Source organism: Mustela erminea, chromosome 5 (assembly GCF_009829155.1).
Source record: "Mustela erminea isolate mMusErm1 chromosome 5, mMusErm1.Pri, whole genome shotgun sequence".
NCBI classification, from domain to species: domain Eukaryota; kingdom Metazoa; phylum Chordata; class Mammalia; order Carnivora; family Mustelidae; genus Mustela; species Mustela erminea.
The window spans coordinates 5,712,436-5,738,301 of record NC_045618.1 but is presented as its reverse complement, the minus strand read 5'-3'; the positions used below and the strand labels follow the sequence as shown (position 1 = coordinate 5,738,301).

The 25,866-nt window shown below is 57.5% G+C and overlaps 2 protein-coding genes and 2 long non-coding RNA genes across 4 annotated transcripts; 1 reads left to right on the top strand and 3 right to left on the bottom strand.

Moving 5' to 3' along the window:
• Positions 1–690: 690 nt before the first annotated feature.
• On the bottom strand, positions 691–2,182 carry MESP1 (mesoderm posterior bHLH transcription factor 1). Its single transcript, XM_032345558.1, has 2 exons — positions 1,391–2,182; positions 691–1,070 (listed from the first exon to the last, which is right to left on the bottom strand). The coding sequence occupies exons 1-2, from the start codon at positions 2,099–2,101 to the stop codon at positions 996–998; spliced, it is 786 nt and encodes a 261-aa protein (XP_032201449.1). The 5' UTR covers positions 2,102–2,182; the 3' UTR covers positions 691–995.
• Positions 2,183–4,444: 2,262 nt separating this feature from the next.
• LOC116592043 lies at positions 4,445–9,870 on the bottom strand. The gene is made up of 4 exons (XR_004286282.1): positions 9,840–9,870; positions 7,780–7,889; positions 7,299–7,510; positions 4,445–6,931 (listed from the first exon to the last, which is right to left on the bottom strand). It is a non-coding gene; the product is annotated as an uncharacterized LOC116592043 (long non-coding RNA).
• A 1,199-nt stretch (positions 9,871–11,069) lies between these two features.
• LOC116592036 lies at positions 11,070–16,354 on the bottom strand. Its single transcript, XR_004286275.1, has 4 exons — positions 16,244–16,354; positions 14,080–14,290; positions 13,848–13,931; positions 11,070–13,335 (listed from the first exon to the last, which is right to left on the bottom strand). It is a non-coding gene; the product is annotated as an uncharacterized LOC116592036 (long non-coding RNA).
• A 3,056-nt stretch (positions 16,355–19,410) lies between these two features.
• MESP2 (mesoderm posterior bHLH transcription factor 2) lies at positions 19,411–21,744 on the top strand. Its single transcript, XM_032345556.1, has 2 exons — positions 19,411–20,259; positions 21,104–21,744. The coding sequence occupies exons 1-2, from the start codon at positions 19,411–19,413 to the stop codon at positions 21,368–21,370; spliced, it is 1,116 nt and encodes a 371-aa protein (XP_032201447.1). The 3' UTR covers positions 21,371–21,744.
• The last annotated feature ends 4,122 nt before the right edge of the window (positions 21,745–25,866 follow it).

Sequence of the window (25,866 nt, the reverse complement as noted above, 5' to 3'; positions counted from 1 at the left end):
TCCCTGATCAGAATCCAGCAGTGTAGTCAGGAGTATGGTTCCAGGTCAGCTGTGACTCCAGAGGCAACCCCCATGAGTCTTTCCATCCTAGCTAGGCCACCGGGAGGTCACACTTACACGAACCCGGGACTGACTCACTGATGTTAGTTTATGTCCCTAAACCACCAGGGAGAGAAGTGAAGGAGATGAGAAAAACCCCAAGGTCTAGGCCATGACGCTATAGCACAGGGGGAGAAAGGGATTGGGACGCCTGACGTGAACCCTTGGTAGCTGGTGTCCCCTCAGACTGCAGAGCTGGTAAAATCCTACTGGGGATTAGAACTCAGATTCTGAATTCATATCAGGACTCGAGTGTCCATCCTTGGTTTATTCTTCTATAAGATGGTGATTTGGGTATAAATTGTGTAAAGGACCCAATACACAGAAAGTACTAATGGCAACGTATTTTCTGCAGAGATCCTTGGGTTTTACCCAACTCCCACCAGGTTCAAAGAAAAGATGGACAGACCCTCATATGCAGCAACTCCCCCTTCCAGGCTGAACTTGGGGAATGGGAGATGCTAAGCCAGGGGTGGGGGCAAGGAGGAAAGGGCCTGAGCCTGTGTGTTCTGAGGGCTGAAGTCGGCAAGGGACCCTCTTGATTCTTCCAGGTTCTTCTTTGGAGAGGGGGTGGGAGCTTTGTGCCCGTGTAGAGAAAGAAGAACCAGTCAATGGACACCAGCACGTTTATTCACAAATAAATAAATACATACTAGGCAGGCACCCCCTGCCGGCCTCCCAGGGTCTATCTACGGGTCCTTCCATTGAGGGAAGGGCTGGGGAGGACCGTCCTGGGTGGGGACAGGCTCCCCCTCTCAGGAACGCGTATGCCAGTATCACAAGGGCCCCCTTCCAGGAAAGGGAGTCTGGAGAGCGGCCGTTTTGAAGGTGCCGAGGCCGAGAAGGCCTCGATGCTCACAGACAGGGTGTCAGTTACAGGGAGTCACTTCAACGATTCAGGCGGGCGGCCACTCCAGCGGCGAAAGGGGCATCCAGGTCTCCAGCAGGGCCAGCACGTCGCCAGGAAAGAGCTGCGGGGAGGAAACAGTTACCATCCGCGCTGGCTGCCCAGTGTGGGTGTCCGCGCCCAGGGGCTCCCCTCTCAGGGGACCTTTGGCGGGGAACAGGCCCCTGTTCCCGGCGTGTCCTCTCCCTCCCGTCCCCGCTTGAGCGCTGGGGGACACACCAGTTACACTACTCGGGACAGCATGCAGACCAGGCAGGCTGCCGGTGGGGGTGCCGCGGAGTGAGTGGCCCCGCAGGGGGAGCTGCGCACCTGGCACGCGGATAGCAGGTAGCGCCGCCCACGACGGCGCCGGGAGGGAGTCCCGCGCGGGAAAGAGGTACTCACCGGAGACGAGGGGTCCAGCTCCATTGTCTGCGATTCCGGACACGCCGCCTTGTCGTAGAGCACCGGCGGGTCTCGAGGCTCGGGCGCCCCCAGTGCTACGGGACAGGCGGGCGAGGACCCCCACGTCGCAGCGGAGCCCAGGACCGGGGCGCGCGCCGCCACCTGCGCCTGCACCTGCGTCTGCGCCTGCGCGGGGCCGCCGTCGGGGCAGAGCGGGCAGCCCCGAGGGGTCGCCGCGTCGCTGCGCCGCCGCCGCCGCCGCTGCTGCTGCAGGCTCTCCTCGCTGAGGCCCAGCACGGCCGACAGGTGGCCGATGTAGCGGATGGCCAGGCGCAGCGTCTCGATCTTGGTGAGGCTCTGGCCGGCGGGCGCCACGGACGGCGGCAGGAAGCGGCGCAGCTCGTGCAGGGCGCGGGCGAGGGTGCGCATGCGCAGCTTCTCGCGCTCGCTGGCGCTCTGCCGCTGCCCCGAGCCCAGGCGGCTGCCCCGGGCGCCTCGCCTCCCCGCGCTCCGGGCTCTGGGGGCCGCGTGGGTGCCGGGCCGCCCGGGGCTCGGCTCCGGGCTGCCGGCCGGGACGCTGCCCCAGGAGTCCGGGGACGAGGCCGGGGAGCACCCGCAGTCCCTGTCGGAGGGCGGCGGAGGCCGAGCGGGGCCCCATCCCGGGGAGAGGAGCCAGGACTCGGAGAGCGGCGGGCACAGGGACTGGGCCATGGCGGCGGTGGCGCGTCTGCGGGGCCGGCGGCCGGCGACCTCTTTATCCCGAGCCCGAGGTGTGAAGTGGCCCCTTCCAGGCCGCATCAGCACTTCAAAGCGGGCTCGGGGCCTGGAGGGGGCGGGGCCTGACCCTTTGAACAAACGGGGGTGCAGAAGGTGCGGGCCGAGGGCTGCCCCAGGTTGGCCTCACCTGGGTCCTCGACTGGGCACCTGGCCCAGCCGCTCGGGCTCTTGCCTGCACCTAGTGGTCCGAGCTGCCTGGCGTGTTGGGCCAGCTCAGGAGGTTAATGGAAGCGCAGTCAGGGAACTGGACGTATAGGACCTAGATCTGGGCTGCCTTCACCTGTTGGGACCTTGTGCAGATTCTTAACATTTTCTTGCAAATTTGTTCCCAGTTTGTACAATGGGGAGCCTTGGGGCATGCTGCAACCAGATCTGTAGCATCTGTAGGATAGGAACCCTGAATGGGGCCCTGATCCTTGCTAGAGGTGAGAGGAACAGTAACACATTTCTGCTCCTGGACATGGCCTTACCCGGTGGTGGTGGTGGTGGTGGTGGTGGGACCGAGGAGGCAATATGAGGAAACTATTCCAACCCAGTCCAACAAGCTAGCCAAATCTGGTCAAGTTGCCAGACCGTCGGACCTGGAGGAGGGGAAGCCTGATGCCCTCCAGGACACCCTCAGCCTGGCGGAATCCAGTTGCCGCCACTGGCCTCTAGCTGGTATTCCACCACTTTGGGGCAGGCAGAGAAGACTTTGCCACTGAAATGTGAGTGGATGTAACAAAGAAAAAGCATTTAACAAAATCCATACCCCTTCATGATAAAAATTCTCAGCCAGCTAGCAACAGAGGGGAACTTTCTCAACCTGATAACAGGCATCTGCAAAGAACCCAAGGCTAATATCGTACTCCACAGTGCAAGACTGAATGCTTTCCCGTAATGCTGAGAACAAGGCAGGGATGTCTGCTCCTACCTGGGGCTACTTAGCATTGTCCTGGAGGGCCTAGCTTGTGCAATAACAAAAGAGAAATAAAAGGCATACAGACTGGAAAGGAAGAAATAAAACTTTCCATTTATAGACAATATGATAGTCTATGTAGGAAATCTCAGAGGACCTGTGCTGCCTGCCTGACCCCTCAGGAGTTTGAGTCTGTCCCTTGTCATAATAGCTACTCTGTGCACGGATGTCTGTCCTCTGCCTAGACCCTGAAGTACCTGGTGTCTAGCATCGTGTCTTTAAGAGCCTTAGTCTTTCACATCTTTCAGTGTGTGAGAGCTAATATTTCCCACCTGCATCTCCCATGGCTTCCAGCCCAGAGAGACTGATGGGTGAGCTGGTCTGTAGTAAAGGCAGCCAGGTGACTTGGTAACTTCCCTGTGGGATCTCTGTTCACCACCATCCCTCCCCTCATTTCTTTTTTTTTTTTTTTTTTTAAAGATTTTATTTATTTATTTGACAGAGAGAGATCACAAGTAGGCAGAGAGGCAGGCAGAGAGAGGAGGAAGCAGGCTCCCTGCTGAGCAGAGAGCCCGATGCGGGACTCGATCCCAGGACCCTGAGATCATGACCTGAGCCGAAGGCAGCGGCTTAACCCACTGAGCCACCCAGGCGCCCCCCTCCCCTCATTTCTTATCTTCTACTGCCCTTGGGCTATTCTGCAGTCTGTCCCAGCAGCCCCAGAATTCTTATGCCCATGGTCACATCCAGGAGAGGCAATACCAGCCCACCCTTGGAGAGAAGGGGAGGAACCCATTCCCTGGGCCGTGCTGTAGATCGATCTACTCCTAAGGAGAGCCTGCTCCAGGAGGGCCTTCCTCAGCGGGAAGTTGTCAGTGGAGTCTAGGCCTTTCAGACCCTTGTCAAGGGAGGCCTTCCTGGGGCTCCAGATCCAAGCCAAGAACCTGGCATTGCAGCCCAGCTGCTGGGCCCCTTCAATGTCATTGGGCCCGAGGGGACTAACAGTTGGCAACAGGTAGAGCCTATCGTACACCTGGGTGGGACGGGGTGCAGAGTAAAGTCAGGCAGGGGAGGGGATCTGCGAGGGCTCTGGGCACCCTGCAGCCAACCTTCTGAATGTCAAAAAATCCTTCCAATTCCCACATGATTCAGATTTCCACTTTGCAGCTAATCATTGAGAAAACTCAGAAGGACCAAAAACGCCCAGGCAATCAACCACCCTCTTGTTTCATTGTCGTCTCTTTGGGAATCCAATACGCGCCCAAGGCTAGAAAGTCCAGAGCCCAACCAGCATGAGGGTCTAACAAAGTTCATTACCGTCCTGTCTCTGGGGCCCGCAGTTCCCGGTCCAGGGGAAACCACCAGTACTGGTGTGTCGTTGGAATGACTCTTTATTCAGCACAGAATCAACCAGACACATTTTGGACAACAGGCCATATGTGTGGGAGGCGGACTGTTTATCCTAAACACAGCTCTGGCTCCTGAGGATTCGCACATTGGGGACCTAAGATCTGACCTCCTTGGGCCCTTGCCTGGGAACCACCGAGAGGCTTGGAGCAGGAGAGACACCGCGATGGAGCGCCCGTGACAGGAGGAGTTCTGCTGTCAGGCTGGGGGAGGGCTCAGAAGTCCCCTGGGCGAGTGTGGAGGCAAAGAGCCCCCAGAAAGGGCATGAGAGAGGTGCAGCAGATGGCCGGTTTCACCTCCATCCCAAGCTGGGGGGCCTCAGCCCCAGAGGCTACCACCAGGGAGTCCCTCCCTCTCCTGCTACACCCTGGACGCGGGAGTGGGGGGTCCCAAGGCCAGTGTGTGCAAGGGACATTGCCAGTGGGCCTAATGCAGCCAAGATCGGGCAGAGGAGGGACCCCCTCCCCAACCTGGAGCCTGGGCTCTGCCTCCTCCTGCCAGTCGCCTTTTCCCTTTCCCCCAGGCCTCTCTCACCTTTGATCTCCTTATCAGCCAGCCTCTCCTGTGGGCTCATTTGGGAGCTGCCCCAGCTAATGAGTTCTCCGGGCAGCAGGGCCTGCGGGCCCTCCTGCCAGGGTGAGGCCTTCACACCTCAGGGGCCTGTGTTTTGACAAGTGCCGGAGCCAGTGGCTCCTGCTCCCCTGGCCCGAGCCTGCCTCCGCCTGCCAACGTGTAAGGCTGGGAAATGAGGCCTGGGGGCAGCCCCACTGAGCAGAGGTGAGAGTTCAGTTGGGGCCCTTGGCCGGGGTGGGGGCAGGCAGGACAGGGCGGCCTCCTCTGGGACCCAGGGTAGAGCACTTCGGACTCTATACGAGGCCTGGGTCTCAGCCTTCCGCTAAGAAGACTCAGCCAGCTCCTCGGGCCTAGGCCTGGGTCCTGGATGCAGCCCCCTCCCACCTTCCAGGCTCCGAGCTCTCATTTCCCGGCCAGCCCTTCTGACACAGGAGTGCTAATCAAAGGTGCTATGTCAATACTCCTCTTGTGGCCCCTAATCCCTGTCCCCGCCGGAGCCAGAGGCCCCAGGAGAGGGAAGCAGCTCTTAGCATCCGCAGGGGCGTCTCCCAGGAGGCTCCTCACGGAGGTGTCCCCGACGACGCCGTGGTCTTCCCACCACACTCTGGCACCAGCCTGAGAGGGAGGGCCTTCGGGGTGGGGGGCTGCTATTAACAAGCGGCCGCCTTGACACAGCCTAGGACACCCCCTCTGGAGTGTGGCCTGCCAGGCACTGCCTGTGTCCCATGGGGAACTCACTCCGGGTCCTCAGGCCCCAGCTTCTGCTCTTGAGCCACGGGGTAATGCCTGCCGTGTTGACATCATATGGATCCAGTTGTCCTGCGTGGACTGGCCTTTGGCCACAGCCGTGGTCACGTTTGTTACTGTCACCTGGGCCTGGCACCGCACTGGGCATGGCTGGGTCACAGCTCTCCATCCTGCGGCGATGTGGGCGTCACTGCCTCCCTCTGCAGATGAGGGAATGGAGGTGTGGAGAGGTGGTCCTGTGTCACATGGCAAACAGGGGCCGAGTTGGGACCCTTTTGCCTCGGCCTGGGTCAAAGCCTGTGTTCTGTTCTCCCCAGCACCGGTCCTGTCTCCTCGGGAAGACGGGAGGGGCTCCTTTCCTCCCGAAGGCTGCCCCAAGAAGGAGGGTGCTGGTGTGGGGGAGACTCCCCCAGAATCCTCAAACACCCACAACATCTTGTCACAAGTCACAGGGACCCATGGAGATAGAAGAAGGTTTCCATGCTCCCCCTGGACCTGTTCCACCAGAGCCCTGGGGGGACAAAGCAGGAGAATGTGGGTGTGAAAAGTACAGTTGCCCCAGAGTTATGAACCTCAGCCCCTTCCGAGCAGCAGCACCCTATAGTGGCCACGTCCCAATCCAGAGAGTGGAAAAGGCACTGGGAGTGCCCAGCCCCCCAGCACAGATCCTAAGCCCCTGTGGGTCCCAGATGGATGAGGCCGTGGTCCCCTCGGGTCCCAGAGCAGTCAGGGGGCTCAGCAGGAAGGCGCCCGACTTCTCCCCACCTCCCTCCTTCCCCCGCTAAGGCCCCCGAGGATCCCCGGGAACCCCTTCCTACCAAGATCACCCCCTTTCCTCACACCTTTAGTTCCCGGAGCCTCTGAGTTGGCAAGCCATATGGAATGGATTATTCTGGACCCGAGGTAATCTGATTATCCTGGTCCTGGGTCAGCTGGATGGGCAGCCAGTGGGAGTCACAGGAGGCAGAGGGGTGATGAGGAGGGAGGGGGTGGCAAGAAAGGAGAGAGATCGGGCGGATTCCGGGAAAGGCTCCCGGGGAGATGCACAATCTCTGTGGTTCTGGGAGGGGGGCTGAGAACCCAGGGTCCACAGATTGCGCCGCTCTTCGGGGAGTCACACTTAGACTCCTCTGCTTCACCTGGGTAAGTGGAGGAAGAGCTAAGCTTTATAGTGTAATGTGGGGAAACTAAGGCAGAAAGGGTTTAAGTTGCTGAACTAGCCCAGAGCCGAGATGCAGACGTGTGAATGGGGGCGGAGGGGGGGGAAGATCCTGTCACCTGGCTTCTTGGTTTCTCCAACTCTAAAATGGAGTCTAGACCTGCCAACCGCCTGCTGAGATGTTCGGGGGGGGGGGGAGACTGTGCGTCCTGCTTGGAAGGCTCCCATCTCTGGCCAGCGGGTTGACCCTGGGTCCACTGGAGTAGGTCCGCGAATTCCCAGCCATCACCAGCAGAGGGCACTGCCCAGCCACCCGGGGTCCGGGGATCTGAGCAGGGCACACCTACCTCCTTGAGTCAGGGGCCTCTGTCCTAGGGCCAGGGCCTGGGTGCGGTGGGTGGGCTGATGGGCACCAGGAACCGGAGATGCGGGGCTGGCTTTGGAAGTGGGTGAACCCACGCAGCGTCACCCTCGCTCCCTCTGACCCCATTCTCACTGCTGTGGGGCTACGGGAAGCTTTCGTTCTGGCCTCGCTGCCCTCCACGCTGCCAGGTGCGGCCTGTGGCACCAAGGCTGACATTTAGGGACAATTGTTGCTCACACTGCAAACGGGTTATTAACTTGGGGAGTGCGGCCACCTCCCTCAGTTTACTTTCCGTGAATGCAAACTGCTGCCTCTCCCTGTGCAGGCAGGACCCCTGACTCACTGAGGGTTGGCCCTGTCGGGCTACCGTGCCCGTATAAACTCAGGGACATCTGAGGGGACACAGACTCACTCTTCCACATCCCCACGTTAGCCGGGCCTGGAGCAAAGCATGCCAGGCTCACCTCCTGTCCTGAGCCCCAGGGCTGTCAGAAGGCAAGACTTGCCTCACTCTGGGCTGACCTTCGCCCCTGGGGCCCAGGGCCCTGGCTCGGCCCCTGGACTCCACTGACTCCTAAAAAACAAACAAACAAACAAAAACATGAAACAAGCTTCCTTCCTTTAAAAAAAAAAATGTGGATGAAGTCAGCTCAGTGCCAGTGTGATGGGCTGTGTGGCCCCAGCCGGGCCACTTGCTCTCTCTGGAGCCCTATGTGCTCATCTGGCCACTTGGAAAAATATGTATCTGTGTGCAGAGAAGCAGCACAAGATCGAGCCCAGAGGAATGAGGAGAAGAGGAAGGGGTCAGGAGGGCAGGGCCCAAGCAGGTCTCCCCGGGCCCCTGACCTTCCTTATATACTCCCGGGAGCAAAGTCTGAAAAAAGACCCCAAGTTGATGGAAACTCTAGACAGGGGATGTGTTGGGCTCTGTGCCCTTGCCAAGTCCCTGGTAAGGATTTGCAGGTCCAGCTCAGCTGCCAACTTTGGACACCAGGCCCTGCAGAAAGCACAAGGTGGAGCTTCCTCCAGGCAGTATTCACAGCTTGCAGCTCCTCGTAACACCACCCCTCCCTGTGCTGACTGCTCACCACAGCACGGGTGAGGTGCCAAGACAGTGATGAGCCCCTGCCAGGTCACTGTGGCTCAGGCCCTCGGCCAACTCCAAGGGCAGAGGAACCAAGGGAAAGAGGGTGCCCGCAGAGGTACCTGACTTCAGGCCCAGAAAAAAGCAGAGTAGGGGCTCCTAGGACTGAGCTGGAATGTCTGGCCGAGACCTGGGGAGTGAGAAGCCTCTGGGCAGAGGTTTCTTTGCCAGAGACGGGGCACAGAGATGTCCCCAGACACAGTGGGGAACATCTAGGGGGAGGGGACAGAACGTAAATTGAACGGATACGAAATCATGCGGGAGAAGGGTCTTACAAGGTGAGTACTGGTTATTTGTGAAAGGATGAACCCACCCTCAGTTCTAGAGTTTCCCCCACCAAGAGAAATCTAAGATCCAGCCCCCGCCCTGGGAGAACACAGAGCGCCCAGCACGGCGCAGGCGGCCAGGATAGCTGGGCACCCCAAACCAGCTGAGCCTCAAGAGCCCACCTCCAGGGCTCCCCAAGGCCACCTGCATCTTCAGAACAGCTTCAGAACCTCTGCCCAGAGGGTGCCCTGATGGGAATTCATTCTGCTTAGAAAAGATTAAAGGCACAGAAAAACCAAGTCCCAGAAAAACCCATTCAGCAGCACACCACTGACAGACGCACAAACAGAACAGAGATCTGAAGCCCAGCCCCCACACAGGCGTCTGGTGATGCCAGGCGAGTTCCGGGGCTCCACTGTGTGCATGCGTGTCTGTGCACAGCCCCGGTCTCAGGGCACCTACCCAATCTCCAACAACGTCCCAGGACTTAGTTGGTGTGTATGTGTGGTGGGTAGGGAGATCTGGGTTCTGGGAGGTGATCAAGGGAGACTTTTTTCATTTAATATTTTATTTATTTGAGAGAGAGAGAGTGCAAGTGAAGTGGGGGCAGATGGAAAGAGAGAAGCAGACTCCCCATGGGGCTCGATCCCAAGACCCTGGGATCATGACCTGAGCCGAAGGTGGATGCTTAAGCCACTGAGCAACCCAGGCGCCCCCAAGGGAGACTCTAATCTCATCTATAAGGCTCAAATTTATCACAAGAAGTTTGCACTCATGTATTACATGTACAACTTAAAAATAAATTTAAAAATCTAGGTATAAGGATGTCGCTGTGTGGAAAGCCATTATGCACCTCAGTGTGTACTAGACAACTTGTTACCAAAAATGCCACCACATCGTGGAGAACCAGGTGTGCCTGAAACATCTCATTACACAAGTACATCTCCTGACGGGGCTCTGGGGGGCTCGGTCTGTTGAGCGTCTGACTCTTGATTTCAGCTCAGGTCCTGATTGCAAGGTCAAGAGACTGAGCCCCACGTCAGGCTCCACACTCACTGGGGGTCCGCTGGAGCCCTCCCTCCTCCCCTCTGTTCCTCTCCCCACCCCACTCACCCACACATGTTCTCTCTCACATAAAGAAGTAAAATCTTAAAAAAAAAAAATTTACAACTACTGATATGGAGAATGTTAATACATTAGCAAGAAAAGTTGGTCACAAAACAACCTGCCCTTTTCATACCCAAAGAACTTGAAAGCAGGGACTAGAACAGAGGTTTGTACGGCAACTTTCGGAGGAGCATTAGGCACAATCAGCCAAAAGGTGGGAACGAGCTGAAGGTCCACCAGCAGATGAATGGGCAGACAGAATGCGGTCTATATGGACGCAGGAATACTTCTCAGCCACAGAAAAGAATGAACTTGGGACACATGCTATGCCATGGATGAAAATCAAGGGCGTTATAAAGTGAGCCATATACAAAAAGCGCGCACTGATTCCACTGCCGAGAGGCACCCAGAGCGGCCAGATTCGTAGAGACAGGACACGGTCGAGAGGTTACCAGGGGCTGGGGGTAAAGGGAGCTGTTGCTTAATGGGTACCGTGCTTTTTAAAAAAAAAAAAAAAAGATTTTATTTACTTATTTGATAGAGATCACAAGTAGGCAGAAAGGCAGGCAGAGAAAGAGGAGGAAGCAGGCTCCCTGCCATGCAGAGAGCCCAATGTGGGGCTCAATCCCAGGACTCTGGGATCACGACCTGAGCCAAAGGCAGAGGCTTTAACCCACTGAGCCACCCAGGCACCCCGGGTACCGTGCTTCTACTCAAGGTGATGGAAAGCTGTGGAAAGAAGTGACCACTGCATTATGCTGCGGATGTAATTAACACCACTGAAAACCAGATAAGATGGCACATTCTGTCATATGTATTTTATAATGGTTTTTTAATGCAATGTATCTACAAAACTAGTGGACTGTATCCTTTACACAGGTGAAAGCGCAATGTTTGAATTATTTCTCAATAAAGCTCGTATAAAAAAAGAAAACATGGGGCACCTGGTGGTTAAGTGTCCTCTTGATTTCAGCTCATGTCATGATCTCAGGGTCGTGGGATCAAGCCCCGTGTCCCGGCTCAGCCGGAATTCGGCTTGAGATGCTCTCCCCCGCCCTTCAACCCTCCCTGCCGCGTGCATGCGTGCACTCTCTAAAGTAATCTTAAAAATATATAGATATATATACCAGAAACTTCAAGAAATGCAAAAATAAACAAACAAAAAACAAACAGAAAAGCCCCGACATACTCCCCTTCACGCCTCTCTGTGCTCGCAAATTTGCAGGGCTGCCCGGATCCGCGCCAACCTGGTGCCAACCTGGTGTTAAGCTGGTTCTCTCTGGGTAGATGGAACCAGGGGCATTTAAAATTCCTTTTGATTTGCCTACATTTTCTCACTTTCCTGTAAGGCGCATGCCTCGCTTTGATAATTAAAGTAAGAGACGGAAAAGGAAGGCAGGGAGGGGGAGAGAAGGGCCGGGAAGAGGAGGGGAGGGAAAAACTTTGCAGAACCAGCCCAAACTTGTTTGCATTCCAGCAGGTGGGCCCATGCCCCCTGGTGTTTCGGGGGCCAGAAGGCTGGGTCTGCCCTCCCAGAGCCTGGGTCACAGGAGTGCGCGGCCCTCACTCTCCCCTTCTGTCCTTTCCCGGAGCTGCAGGAGCACAAGTGGTCGCTTCTCTCCAGCCCGGCAGGCAGGCAAGACATCTGGAGTCCCACATGCCAAACCCATGATGCTCCAGCGAATCCTCCCAGCAAGGACACCCATTTCATAGAGGAGGAGACTGAGGCTCGAGGGATGGAGCCCAGGCATGGCTGGCCCTAGGCCTGAGCCCCCCCACACTGGGTCTTGCTGCCCCGGGACCTGGACTAGGCAGTCCTGGGGCCTCGGCACGCCCTCTCACGCCAGCCTCCCTGGATCAGCCCTCTTGGAGAAGGGCACCCGGCCTGCTGGGCAGCTTCTGCCCCCCTCCTTACTCAGAATGTCTGTGTTCCCACTGCCTCCCTCCCTAGGAGTCCCAGCTCACCAGTCAGTAGCCTTTTGAACCCCCACCTCCTCCCGCTTGCTAGTCCTCTGCCTCTCCCACCTCTCTGGGCGGGGGCCCCAGCCCACCTGCACTGCCTGGAGCTGCGGTGGCGGAGGGGTTTGAGGAGGGGGAACTTCCCACTCCCAGATGCACACACCCACCTCGTCCCTCTGCCAGGAGAATACCCACAACTCTGGGTCCCCCCCAACTTCCTCCTGGGTCCTGCCCTGATCACTTGGCCGGGTCGTGCCCCTCTGTGGGCCTGGGCTCCCGGCACGCTAGGCCAAGTTCTGGATTCCAGAGGGCTCGTCCCTCCCCAGAGCCTCCCCTCGGCCTGAGGCAGAGTTTCCCCATGGTGCCTGGTGCCTGGCCTCCGTGGATCTTATTCCTGACTCTGGGGCATGAAGGCTGAGGGGCTGACTTCTCTGGGCCTGGCCTGTCCAAGCACGGGGAGAATGACAGGCCAGAAGTCGAGGGGTCTGAGCAGTGATGAGGCTCCTGCAGGTGGCGGTGGGCGCGGTGCGGTCTAAAAGGGCTCAGGAGACCGGGCGGTCAGGAAGCCCTGTCAGGGTGACCTTGCCCTGGTGGCTTCAGTCTCTGGGCCCCCTGGTGACACTGATGGCACTGCCGGGCAGGACCTTGTCATGCACCAGCCCCCAGAGCCAGGAGGGGATGGAATGGGCAAGTGGGCTCGGGGCTCCTGTCTTCCGACTCCCCGCTTCCTCCTCCCCGTCCCCAGGACACAGGCCCTCCCTCCTCCCTGGGCCGCTGGGGGTGGGGACCTGCAGCCTCCCACCCCCACCCCAGAAGGGCTTTCTGGGGTTTCTGAGAGGACCTGCTGCCTGTTTTGGAGGCTCCCGAACACCGTGGTTCCCAAGTTGACACCTTCCGCCCGGGGGGGAGGTGGCCTTGTGTCAACAGCCGAGAGGAGGTGTGAAGGCGGCCACAGTGGCCCGGGGGCGGGGGGGGGGGGGCTGGCCTGGCCCTTTCTGCTCCCCGGTAATGAGAATACCACACGCCGCTGCAGCCCCCCGTGTGCCCAGCCTCTCCTTCCCTCCCATGTTCCCACATCCAGGGCTTGGCAGGAACCCTAGGGGGAAGCAGGCGAAGAAGACCTAGAGGGCAGAGGCCAGGCCTCCCCCAGGCTCCGGGTCCTCGGACCTGCTCCCGGGGGCCCTGCACGGCCTGCCCAGGGGAAAGAGCAGCTGCGGGACTTCCAGAAGCGGGGCTGGGGGCGAACAGACCGGGGGGCCTGTGCCGAGACACCAGGAGCAGGCTGGGCCGCCGTCACTGGCCTCCCACAGCCTCTTGCAGGGCCGGAGCTGACTGAGAATGTTCAGGGGCCAGCCTGGGCCTCTGTGCCCTTCTCCTGGGACTGCTGGCCTGGGGCAAAGTTGGGGAAGTGCCCTGGGGAGGATGATTCTCCTCACCTGTATGAAAGGATCGTGGACACCGGACTGCACCCCACTGGCCGGCCGAGCCAAGGGTCGTGGTGACTTGATGGTTCCAGGTTGCCCTGGAGGCCCGCTGAGTCAGACTTCAGGCACAGAGAACAGGGGAGAGAGTGTCAGGGGTGCTGAGGCCCTGGGAGGCCTCGGTGTGCACCCCCAGCCCGAGACAGCCTGCAGGGGCCCCCCTGGCTCCTCGCCCTCATAGAGCCGGGAGCCCTGAGGCGGCCGCCCCACCCTCTCCCTCATTCTTGGCCTCAGCTCTGAAAGTACCTCAGGGGTTGTCATGTCTAATCCCCTCATTTTATGGGGCTTGTTGCTGTTGGCAGAGGCAGACACAGCCATCCACCCCAGCTCCTGCCTGTGCCTAGCATGTGCTTGTCTGGCCTCTTCTTGATCACCTCCACAAACAGGCCACTCACTCCCTCATAAGACAGATCTTCCCATCTTGGGAAGTTCTTCAGTCTCCCTGGAGTATTTCCTTCCAGGCACCTGGAGACAACCATCCTATCGTATCCTGAAGTTTGTGTTTTGTGCACAAAACATCCCCAAGTCCTTCGACTATTTCTCTGGTGATCTGGCTTGAAGCCTCGTCACTAACCTTGCCGTCCATGGCTAGGGCCTGCTTCCTTCCATCATGAATAGTGGCCCCCACATTTGACCACGTACTCGGGCAATGACCTTCCTGCAGAGTGAACAAGAAACAGTCACCTCTTTGACTGAAGATCCTGTTTCTCGAAAATGGAATGACCTTGTTTTCCACGCGCGCTGCTGGTTACGAGCCACCTGACCCCCAAACTGTGGGAGGATTTGTGGAGCTCTGGGGATCCCACCTTATTCGATCTGGTAGGGCTGCTCCTGCCTGTCAGCCTCTCTCTAGATCCCGGCTGTTATCCAATTCGCTTGCTGCGATGGACCCTACCCCCACGTAGACCAATTCATATCTTCATTCAAGGTCATAACGATGCCCTTGACGAGGCTGGGAACAGAGCCGGTGACAGCGTCGCCGTAGACCTTCCTCCCGGAGAACACGCAGCCACTCATCTGTGGGAACATCGAGTCTGTTATGAGTTCACTCAACCGCCATCCAGCTCGCGCGGCCCTATTTGTTGACAGGGATACCCTGGCACTTCTTCATTACAGGAGTCATGTGTGGCCGCTCATGTACACCGAACGTCAATGACTTGGACAAACAGGTGATTTGTTTTCTCTCACGTTGAAGAAATTCAGGGACAGACAGTGCTGGGCCGGTATGATGCTTACACACAGTGCCCCAGGCTTCTGTCGGCCCCATCATCCTCAGTGGACGACTTCTGTCCTTGGGACCGTTTTGGTGTCACCAAATGGTTGTTGAAGTTCCAGCCATCACATGTTCCAGGAAGAAAACATAAGGGGTTAGGAAACATGGGAGTGTACCTCTCTGCCTTAAAGAGCTTTCCTAGGAGTGCCTGGGTGGCTCAGAGGGTTAAAGCCTCTGCCTTTGGCTCGGGTCGTGATCCCAGGGTCCTGGGATCGAGCCCTACATCGGGCTCTCAGCTCAGCTCCCCTCTGCTTCCTTCTCTCTCTGTCTATTTGTGATCTCTGTCAAATGAATAAAAAATAAATTAAAAAAATTAAAAAATAAAGAGCTTTCCTAGAAGCCCTATCTAGTATTTCCGCTAACATCTTATTGGCTGTTCCATGAGCAAGACAGCCTGGGACACGTGTTTTGGCCGGGCACTCTGCCACCCCCAATAATACCCAGTCCTGTTATTTAAAAAGATATAAGAACAGAGGCTGTAACAGATGCTGTGTGTGCAACTAGAAGGGTCTGCCATACCCGTGAACATTCTACTAACCATGTTTCCCTGACCTAAGCACCTCTTCCTCCGAGCACAGGAAGGAGATGGTGAACCCAGAGCCAGTGGCCTGCTGAGGCCCAGAAGTTAATCACCTTTTCCAAGAGCACACAGCATCGGATGTCCCTCCTTGCAACAGGAGAGTAGGAGGAGGAAGGAAGGAGAGCCCCCCGTGGGGCAGGGCCCAGGCCCGGCTTGCTCACCAAGCACCATGCACCTGGGGCAGGTTCCTGCACAGAGGAGGAATGCTTGAGGGTCCCAGAAGCAAGCTGGACAAGCACCTGGGCCAGGACCTGGCCCATCAGAAGCAGGTTCAGATCCTCCATTTCCTAGCCTTGGTTGGGCTGGGCTGGTGGGCTCTGGATCCAGGCATCTGAGCTTTCCTGTTTCTGCTGCTCTGCAGCTATGGTGACCCCTGCTGCTGGTCAGGGGCTGGAGAGCATCCTTGGTCCACAGAGGAAAAGGGCCACAGGTAGAGGAGGGCGATAGGGCAGGATGCGCCTGGCCTGGTGCTGGAGTCTCGGGAACGGAAGCAATCGCCTTCTTCTAGGGCCAAGACTAAAAGATACCGGCCTCCTTGCCCCCCACCTAGTCCTTTACCTACTTCATTCTGCTGCCCCTGAACTTGCCAAAAGCAAGACTCACACATGGAGGCTCCTTGCGGAGCACTATGACAGACGTCATCTTTATTTACCGCAACAGTCACCCTGGAAACCAGAATCCTCCCCTTTGGAGATGAGAAAACACATACTGAGTTGCCCATATTCTCACAGCTTAGAAGGGGTGGGGCTGGGACTCGAAGCCCAGGACAGTCCAATTCCACGGCCCAGCCTCCTCACCATCAAGCAGCACGGCCTCCCTGTGCTAAGCGCAGGCCCAGTGAGCCGGGAGTGGGGGTGGGGGTGGGGGGGGGTGGAGTCACTTTGGCTTCCCCTCCTGATGAATGGGGCTGGTCGACAGTGCGTCCCCGCGCTTCCAGAGCCTGGCTGAGGGGCCTGGTGAAGAGCCCGGCTAGAACCTACAGTACAGCATCCCAGTCAGTGTGAGGCCCGGGCTCTGGGGCCAGCCCAGACTCAAAGAGGAGGCCAGGCTATCCTAGCGAGGCAGGAGAGCAAGCAGGGGGCTGGCTCTGTACTGGCGGTGGGCTCCCCTTACTCACCAAATCCTTTCACAGGAAACTCCTCCAGGCTGGCTCTGAGGGTGTGCATAATTCTGGATTTTCGGACCCTTACTGGAGGTCACGAGGCCGTTCCACCTCTCCAGCTCTACAGGACTGTGCACAAAGCAGTGTTATTTGGCAAAAATAAACACACACTAACGATGCATCAGTAAGAAAAAAAAAAGATGCATCAGTAAGAGCCTGACCAGGGCACATGGGCTATAGACTATGATAGAAGAATTAAAAGAGATGAGTCAGAAAAACAGTCCCAGCAGCACATTCATCTGAAACTTCAGGATCCAGATCAGGAAACACACAAGAAACCTGACAGATCTTGTTCGCCCCTCTCAGTTACACATAAAACAATTCCCAGCCGGTATAGCCCTGAGCGCAACCAATAAAGCGTAGGATCGACTGTTTCCTAAGTCCCCGCCACCCTTAGGAAAAAGTTAGGTTTTTGTTGTTGTTGTTGTTCTAACTTGGTTTAAATCCTTTTAAGTTGTGAAATACTGCGTGACTTCCTGCTTCTTTCCAGAGAAAAGCCCGTTTGGATTCAAGGTCACTGTTCAGTGAGTCACCTTTTTCCCGTGCTGTGGACAAACTAGAAATTTCCTCTGCTCCTTCATGGCAGCTAGGATCACCTAAACAGGGGTTGCCCTGACCAGCGTGGTTCAATGCCAATTACTCCTTCAACATCAAGTTAGAGCGGTAACTCGGGCACATTTTCTCTGATATTGAAAAAAATAATAATAAGTCATGAGCCGAAAGTGGTGTCATCTCCTCGCGGAAGGTTTGCCGGCGCCTCTTGCCATTTTCCTTCCGGTTACAGTGATCTGCTCTAATGTTCGTATAATGTTTAAATGTTCATCCATTTAAATCGCCTGTGACCGTCGAGGAGTCGGCTGGTTCTCTCCTGACAGGACGTGCCGTAAGACATGCTGTTGACTGAAACAAAGCAAGTGACAGGGTCCCCTGGCGGGGCTCAGCCGGCTAAGCTTCCCACTCTTGATTTCAGCTCAGTTCATGATCTCAGGGTCGTGGGATCGAGCCCCGCATCAGGCTCGGTGCTGGGCGTGGAGCCTGCTTGGGGTTCTCCCTCTCCCTCTCCCTCTGCCTCCCCTGTAACACCTCCGTCTGGCTCCCCTCTCACTGGGGAGTCTGCTTCTCCCTCTGCCTCTGCTCCATGCCCCCCCCCATTCATACGCCTTCCTGTTCTCTCAAATAAATAAAACCTTAAAAAAAAAAAAAAAAAAAGAGAGAGAGAGAGAGAAAGAAAGAAAAGCAACTTACAAACAGGCCGCCATGTTCCCTCATTTACATACGTGGCCGTGTGGGCCCAGTGTGGAGCCGCACGTGACAACCTGAGTGCTGCTTCCTTTGCTGAGGGACCCTAGCTTCACCTGTAACGCTCCCACTGCGGCCAAAGAGAATGTATTCCTTATGTAATTTGTGTAACTAAATGTTTCTTTGTAGGCACAAATACTGCAAGGCCATTATTTATTACTTCAAGCGGATACAAGGCCATCTATCCCAGAAACATCATCATGTTGACCTTTCGTTACTGATGGCCCGCTCCCCCCACCCCGTCACACTTCTGCTCTAAGGTCCATCTGGCAATCCTACTTCTTAGCCTGGCCCCAGCCAAGCTGTGCTCCCGCTTTCCACATCAGCGCCGCTGCACACTGTCCCGGAAGGCCCTCAGCAAGTCCCACTGCCAGGCCTTTCCTTAAGCAGTTCCCGCAGCCCGAATGCTCCCTACCTGCCTCTCTCCTTAACCAAGTCCTACTCATGGTTCAAGGCCCAGTGGCAACCTCTCCAGCCCTGTGGCCAGAGCCCTATAGCCCCTGGCCCTCATCTGGCCCTTAGCCTCAGAGTTCAGCCCTTTCTCTGAAGATCACGAAGGACACTGATGCCTCCTTTAAACTGTCATCACGGCTGACTGCTATCTCCAGGTTTATATTATGAGACTGTAACAACAGTCCTGCGAGTTGATACTATAATCATTATTTATAGAGCCCAAGTTCAAGCTCAGACAGGTTAAAGGCCCAGCCCAAGGGCACACAGCCAGTTAGGGAATACAGCCTGTTCACTTGCCTCTCAGCACAAACCTGAAATGTCATGAGAGCGGAGACCACAACTAACTTGTTTGTGCTGCTGTACCTGACCTTCACCAGTCGCTAAATAAATACGAAATAAATGACTATTAGCTGCAGCGTTTTGAAATGTAAGCACCTTCCTTATGGAGTGATCGCGGCAAACATTCCGCTCACCTGCCGGGCCCAGGCCTGAACGGTTCCAGTCGGTTCCGCTGAGTACCAGCTGACACCCCAGGTGGTGGGCGGTCTGTAGTATTAATGCTAGGAGATTGAAGGAAACTTGTCAGAAGACCTACGTAACTTGTCCCAGGTCACACAGCAAATCGACTCAGGCCTGCCTGGGGCGCTCACCGTCCCCTCTTTTCATCACCCACTGCTTCCTATCCCTCTTCTCCAGGCAGCTCTAGTTTTCAGGGGCGGAAACTATCTGTGGGTAGTGAGATGACTTTCCTCCCACTATTCAGCAAACCAGCCAGTGTGGGTTCTGGAAGCAAACCAGGGACGATGCACCTGTATGTCCCCCTACTTCCACCCCACCCCCCATCACTGTGGACACATCCCTCCGGGCTCGTCTTGCCGCCTTATCCAGCACACCTGTAGACAGTGAGTGGAAGTTACTGGACACCCGCCCACTCCCACTGGGAGGCTAGTGATGCGAGAGGCGGCCCCTCTTTACATGGGTCCACTCCACACATGAGGGACCACCTGGCCATCCCTAACAATGGCACTGCCCACCCCTGTCGGGCTCCTGGGCACTCACCACGCACGCACGAGCCCGGGTGGGTGGGAACTCGGTGAGAAGCTTAGCAGCTCCATCCAGATGCGAATTGTCCCTCCCACACTTCCCGGGCTGCAGGGGCCTCCATTAGAGCCCCCGAGGAGTCAGAATCCACACCTCCGCAAATGGGCCCGCTTTCCCAAGGCCCCCCTGCCCAGGCCTTCCCTGGGCTCTGTGGGTTTTGACACCTCTCTGTAACCTGGCAGGGGGCCACCTCTCACCTTTAGTCCAGATAAAAGCTCAGGCCTGGAGGTGGCCGGCCCAGCCTCCCAGAGCCCACTGCAGCCCCGGCCATGGCCCAGTCCCCTCCTCTGCACAGCCTCCCGGGCCACGACCACTGGATCTTGCCCCAGGGCTGGGGCTGGGCCGGCCACCCGGACTCCACGTCCCCAGCCTCCTCCTCAGACTCGTCGGGCTCGTGCCCCTGCGACGGCGCCCGCGGCCCCTCGCAGCCCGCGCTCCCGGCCCGCAGCGCCCGCGCCGCAGAGGCCGCCCCGACGGCGCCAGGACGAGCCCGCAGCGGGCCGGCGGGCGGGCAGCGGCAGAGCGCCAGCGAGCGCGAGAAGCTGCGCATGCGCACCCTCGCCCGCGCCCTGCACGAGCTGCGCCGCTACCTGCCGCCGTCCGTGGCGCCCGCCGGCCAGAGCCTCACCAAGATCGAGACGCTGCGCCTGGCCATCCGCTACATCGGCCACCTGTCGGCCGTGCTGGGCCTCAGCGAGGAGAGCCTGCAGCAGCGGCGGCGGCGGAGGCGCAGCGACGCGGCGACCCCTCGGGGCTGCCCGCTCTGCCCCGACGGCGGCCCCGCGCAGGCGCAGACGCAGGTGCAGGCGCAGATGCCCGCGCGCGCCCCGGTCCTGGGCTCCGCCGCGACGTGGGGGTCCCCGCCCGCCTGTCCCGTAGCACTAGCGGCGCCAGAGCTCCTGGGGAGCAGGGTGCCTGACGTGGATCCCTGGGTTACACCCCCTTACTGCCCTGCGACGCAGTCGCCCACGCAACTCTCCCAAGGGCCAGCCCCTGAGACGGCCCTTTGGACAGCGTCCCAGGCCTGGTCCGAAACGCAGACGTCCCCAGAACCTAGGAACCAGGCGGTGCCCTGGACGCCGCCCCCCGCGGCCCCGGAGCTTGCTGTCGTATACCAGGTATGCGTGCAATCCCATGCCGCTCCTCTCGGGGTCGTCCCCAGGTTCTTTGGGAGATGGAGGGAGTGGGTAGGTTCCAGTCTGCAGACACTGCCGTGCTCTTTAGATCCTGGTTTATCTAATCCAGCCAAGTTTGGGTTAGAGAGAAGGTGAAGGGAGTGTGGAGAGGACCCTAACCTCTTGGGGAAAGAGGTGGGGTCCCAGGTCACTAAGGACACCACCACGGAGAAGTCTTTGCAACCACGTTAAAGAGGGGGGATCCTCGGACTTGCTCCGGAGGCAAGATGAAAGGTAGGGAGAGGTCCTGGCAGGGAATTCGCTCCAAGTTCTCCACTAAGGTTTGGGGTGAAGGGAGGCTGGCCAGCATCAGGGGCAGTGACTTCCAGAGTAGATGGGCTTGGAGCTGGGGACCTTCTTGTTTCCTTTAAGCTTCATTTGTTCATGAGGCCCATGAGTGGATGAATCATGGTCCATAAAAGAGCATATTAAGAACCAAAATGTACTGCTTGATTGCTGTTTGCCCAACACCGTTCTTGGTGCTGTACATGCACTAACTCAGCCAGCCCTCCAGCAACCCTGTGCGGTCGATACTGGTATCATCACCCCCATTTTACAGATGAGAGAACTGAATAAAAGAGGCTGAGTTCTTAAAACTAGTTAGCAGCAGAGGTGGGATTTGAACCCCTGGAGCATATCCCCAGAGCTTCACCATTTTGCTTCACTGCATCCGTGGTACCCAGAACTGTCCAGAAACTGCCAGCCACGCTCCAGGGAGCATCCAGGTTCAAGGTCTCAGGACATCAGGCAGTGGGCCACTAACCAGCTGTTTCTGTCTCTCTTGCAGGGTATTGCTGTGTCTCCAGAATCCTGTCTGTTGCCAGAAACCCCACCGCTCCTGTCCCGCCCAGCATGCCAGAGACTCCAACCTCAGGCCCCGTGGGGATGCTGGAGTCACAGTGCCAACGTGCTCCCCAGCTCAGAGGACCAGGGAACAGTCCCTGGCTTCCAGCTTGGTGACCAAAGCCCTTCCCAGAGCTCAGGCCTGCAGCTCAGTGGCTGCCCTGAACTTTGGCAAGAAGATTTGGAGGGGGGCCACCTGGGCATCTTCTAATAGCCTTGCCTGTCCCCTTGTCAATCAGGAATCAGCCCTCTGGTGTGCAGTGTCCCCCTCCTTTGCTACATGCTGTGGTCTTCAAGCTGTTTTTAAGCCAAAGACCTCTTTTCCAAGTGATGTCTTCCACGGAGGTAGTGTTCGAAACAGAGCGTGGGGGGGCTGCCCTGGCTATAGTCGGGGCTGACGGTGCGGCCTCTACTCCCAGGTAGCCCCCAGAATGACCAGTGTCTGCAGAGCACGGCTAAGGAGCAGGAAGGTGCTGGCCGCTTGACCACGGAGTCGTCCAGGCTGGGACTGTCGGGGGTGTGGGTTCTGGGGGTGGGGGAAGGGGGAGAGAAACCTGTACGCTTGGATTTTGTGCTTCTTTTAAAAACAACAAAAATGTGGGCTTGGTCTGTTTTTCTTCCATCAACCTGGATTTTTATTGCCTTTGGAAAAGGAAGAATGCTCCCATCCTGCAGGGACTGTCCTGCTGCTCTCCACCCTCCCCCCCCAACTACCCTCCCCACCCCGCAGCTCCCCTCCCCCCTCCCCCTGCCCCCGCCCCCCCCCCCCAGCCACTGTGACAAGTCTTTATCTCTAGGGGCTGCCCTTGGCCTGCTGTGCGTGGTGGCACAAGTGGGGGTTCACGTTTGAGCCTATTTGCTTGCCTCCAACCCATCACCACGCCCTTGTCCTTTCCTCTGCACGCATCCCCGCTGACGCAAAGAACTCTTTCACAATTACGGCGAAGCGTTTTTGAAGGATGCACCGTGGTTCGCCTCCACAAGCGAGGCCTGGCGTATTTGTTCCAAGGGCTGCCATGAGGAAACAGTGTGCACGGGGTGGCTCGGAGAACAGAAACACCATCTTCTCACAGTTCAGGTTAGCATCCAAGGTCGGTGTCAGCGGGGTTGGCTTTCAGATGGCCGCCTTCTCTGTGGCCTCACATAGGTACGCTGTGGTTGGTGTGCCTGGCTCAATCACTTCTGGTAAGGCCCCCAGTCATACTGGATTAGGGGACCCCCCCATGAGAGCTTCTTACCTCTTTACAAGCGCTCTCTCCAAATACATTCTCGTTCTGAAGTCCTGGGGGCTAGAACTTGCCCGTGGATGTTGGGGGAACACAGTTCAGCCCAGAATACCCAGTGCGAAGTGCCAGGGAGAAAACAGCCCCCAACTAACAGCTGGATTAGAGGAAAGTAAGCCGTTAAAGCCCGGGTCGAGGATGGGAATTTTATAAGGTACTTAGGGACCAGAGAGGATGTGACAGCTGGTGGGAGGTGGGGCTGACCACGCTCTCTTGCTTGAGTTACCCAATCGTGTTAATGCCGCCTTGAATAAGGATAAGCTGCACCTCCAGAATCTGGAGGAAAAGAATTGCCACCCGCGGTCCATTGACAATGGCCGCCATGGGCTGGAGCCAACCGTGTTGGTGACTTCATGGTGTCTCTACTGACCGGAGTAGGGGAGAACCGCAGGATGTCGGGGGTGGGTACTGAAGGGTGTTTGCCAAGAGGGGTGAGTGGGGAGTGACCCAGGCAGAAGAAACAGCATGTCCAGAGTTGACAGAGGTGATGAATAGGGTGGGAAAAGGAGCTCATAGACAAGGTTGTGGGGACCCCGTATGGCCTCTTTCTTGGGTGATGGGGGGCACTGAAGGTAGGGAACTCAGAAGAAGTTGGTCAGAGGCACAGGTGGTTCCTTTGGCTGCGTGGCCACAAAGGAGCCGGGCAGGGAGGCCATGGTCACGGTGCCGGGCTAGAGGAGGGGCAGGAAAACCAAGCACAAGCTGCCTGAGCTCTCAGCTGCGCATAGGGCCGGCCATCTGACCCGCTGATGTGCCCGGTAACATCAGGCAAATCACTCCCTCTCCATGCCTCAGTTGCCCCATCTCCCAAAAGAGGAACTGGTTTAATTGCCCACTGAGGTGGCTTCTTGCCCTAGCGTTTTAGGATTCAGGTTCTTACCCCAGGGCCTCCTGTCCCTAGGGGTTGCCAGGCGCAGTTGGAAGGATTAGAAAACCTCACACATGATTACATACATCGAGGAGATGGATACAGGGCACGACTAACCTGGGAGCACGTTCCACTCAGCCCTTGCTCACATATAACTGAGCAAACGGAAATCTCCCTGAGCCTCAGTTTTCTCAGCTGTGAAATGCGAAGAGACCCAGTCCCTCAGGATTCTTAGGCAGGGCACGTAGTCATTGCTGAATGGAGCCACACGACCTTGCAGTCCGGAGGTTCCCTAACCTGGCTGCCTGCCGAGACACTGGTTCTCGGGGCCCACCCTGAGAGCATGAGTCAGCTCAGTGAGCGGGGACTTAGAAACCTGGGGATTTAGAAAATCCTTAACAGGCTTGGGTTCAGTGGAAATTCCCCACCCCTTCATTTCATAGCTGAGAAAGCAAGCCAAGGCAGAGAAGCCACTTTCCCTAGCCCCCGAGCTAGGCAGGGATGCCTGGCCCCTGACTCCCTATCCAGTGCTCTCTCCTTCCCTAGAAGACCCAAGGTCTTGGCTCCGTAGTCTCACAGCATCTGCACCAAAGGCAAAATTAAACAACTGCCCATCTCTTTCCTTTGGCTCCCAGGGGGGTTGGTTGCTGTCCGGACAGGGAGAGGTGCTCGCTGGTCATATCACAGAGGGCCATGCCCTTCCAGCTCCAAGGTCAGCTCCCCCGTCCTGCAAGGGCTGGAGTGGAGCCCAAGAGAGGTGCAAAGGCAGGAGAGGCAGCCAGCCAGCGTTGCCTGGGAGACAGCTGGGTATAACTGGAGTGGGGGGTCCGGGAGCAGAGGCGGGGCGCTTGGGCTGATCTCCCACCCCTGTCCTCAGCCTCTGCACGGGAAGGCTCAAGCCTGCCTCTCAGGAGCAGGAGCCCGTCACCTCCTTCCGTGGCTTCGCCTTGGGTGTGCCACTCTTGACGGTGCCTGTCTGCTAAGGGCCTGGCAGGGGAGGGAGAGGCGCTGCTGCCTGGGGCCTGCCCGGAACGACTGGTCTTCCCACACCTTCCTGGGGACCCCCCTCCATCCCCAGCCATAGGAGAATGGACATTCTCTCATGATCCTTCACTGTAAAGCACATGCCTCCCGAGAAGCCTCCTGGGTAAGGGGAGGTGGGAGACCTCCCCCACCGTCCCCAACCCCGTCCAGGGCCTGCCTCCCCACTGGCCCTGAGCGGTCAGCCCACCGCAGAGTGCTGGGCACGGACGAGCAGCTTGAGTTCCACTCTGGCCCCTGCTCTGTGTGCGACTTGGGGGAGGTTTTGCAGGCGGGCGTCGGGCTCTGGGTGCCCTCGCTGGATTCCTAGGGACCTGATTTCCTCCAGACACCCAGGGTGTTGGGTCCCCCCAAAATTGGGTACCCCAATAATGGGTCCGTGATTAAAGAAGCGGGACTGATACAAAGCGAAGGTCAAGCAAAGCTTTATTTCGCGCCAAGCATCAGGAATCAGACCGACCATCAAGCAGACCGGTCGGAGCCGCCCCTACAGAGTGGAAGACCCCTCCTTGCTTTGTAGACTAACTTTTATAGAGCAAAGGCCACGTAGTTGGGCCTGGCTACACACAGGTGGCCAATGAGATTATAACACACACAGGAAACTCCACAGTGATGCTAGGTGACCAATTGAATTACAATTTACCCTAGTAGACATTTGATTTAGCCTATCACACCTTGGTTAGGATTGGTGCCAAAAGGCTCCCAAAGGGCGGGGCCCATACTCCTTGGTAGCTAGGAGACAGTATGCGCCCCCCACTGATTGAATACCTCCACCTGGTCTGACCACCCTTGTACTTGGATTTTGTTACCTGGGACTGGTTTCCCGGACTTGCTTTTATTTTATTTTATTTTTTTAAAGATTTTATTTATTTATTTGACAGAGAGAGAGCACAACTAGGCAGAAAGGCAGACAGAGAGAGGAGGGGGAAGGAGTCTCCCCGCTGAGCAGAGAGCCCGATGTGGGGCTCGATCCCAGGACCCCGGGATCATGACCTGAGCCGAAGGCAAAGGCTGTAACCCACTGAGCCACCCAGGCGCCCCCCAGACTTGCTTTTATATAAGTTCCCCTGGCGGGGGGTGGGCAAGGTCAATTTAAGTTTTATAGCAAACTGGCAGTACAACCGGGGTGGGGCAGCTCTGGCTGAATGGGCCCTTACAAGGGCATCTGAAGGCCAGCCTGGGGAGCCGTGGGGTGGTGGGAGCTCCCAACAGGTGGGTGCCACAGACCTTGCCCTAGCTCTAGATGGGGGGAGGCCTTCTGTTCCGCGCGGCTTCGAAGCCCGCAACTCCCTCTAGCCCTACTGACTTACTCTTTCTGCGCCTCAGTTTCCTTATCTTCAAACCTGAGATAAGAAAACCACTCCTTATCTCCTGGGACTGTTGAGACCCAAATGAGATAATGCGCATAAACACTCGGCCCAGTGCCAGGCACAGAGCCGAGGCTCCCTGCAGACTCCTCTCCCTGGAGGCCAGGTCTCTCCCAGGGACCCTGGTGGGGCTGGGCCCTCCCCCAGC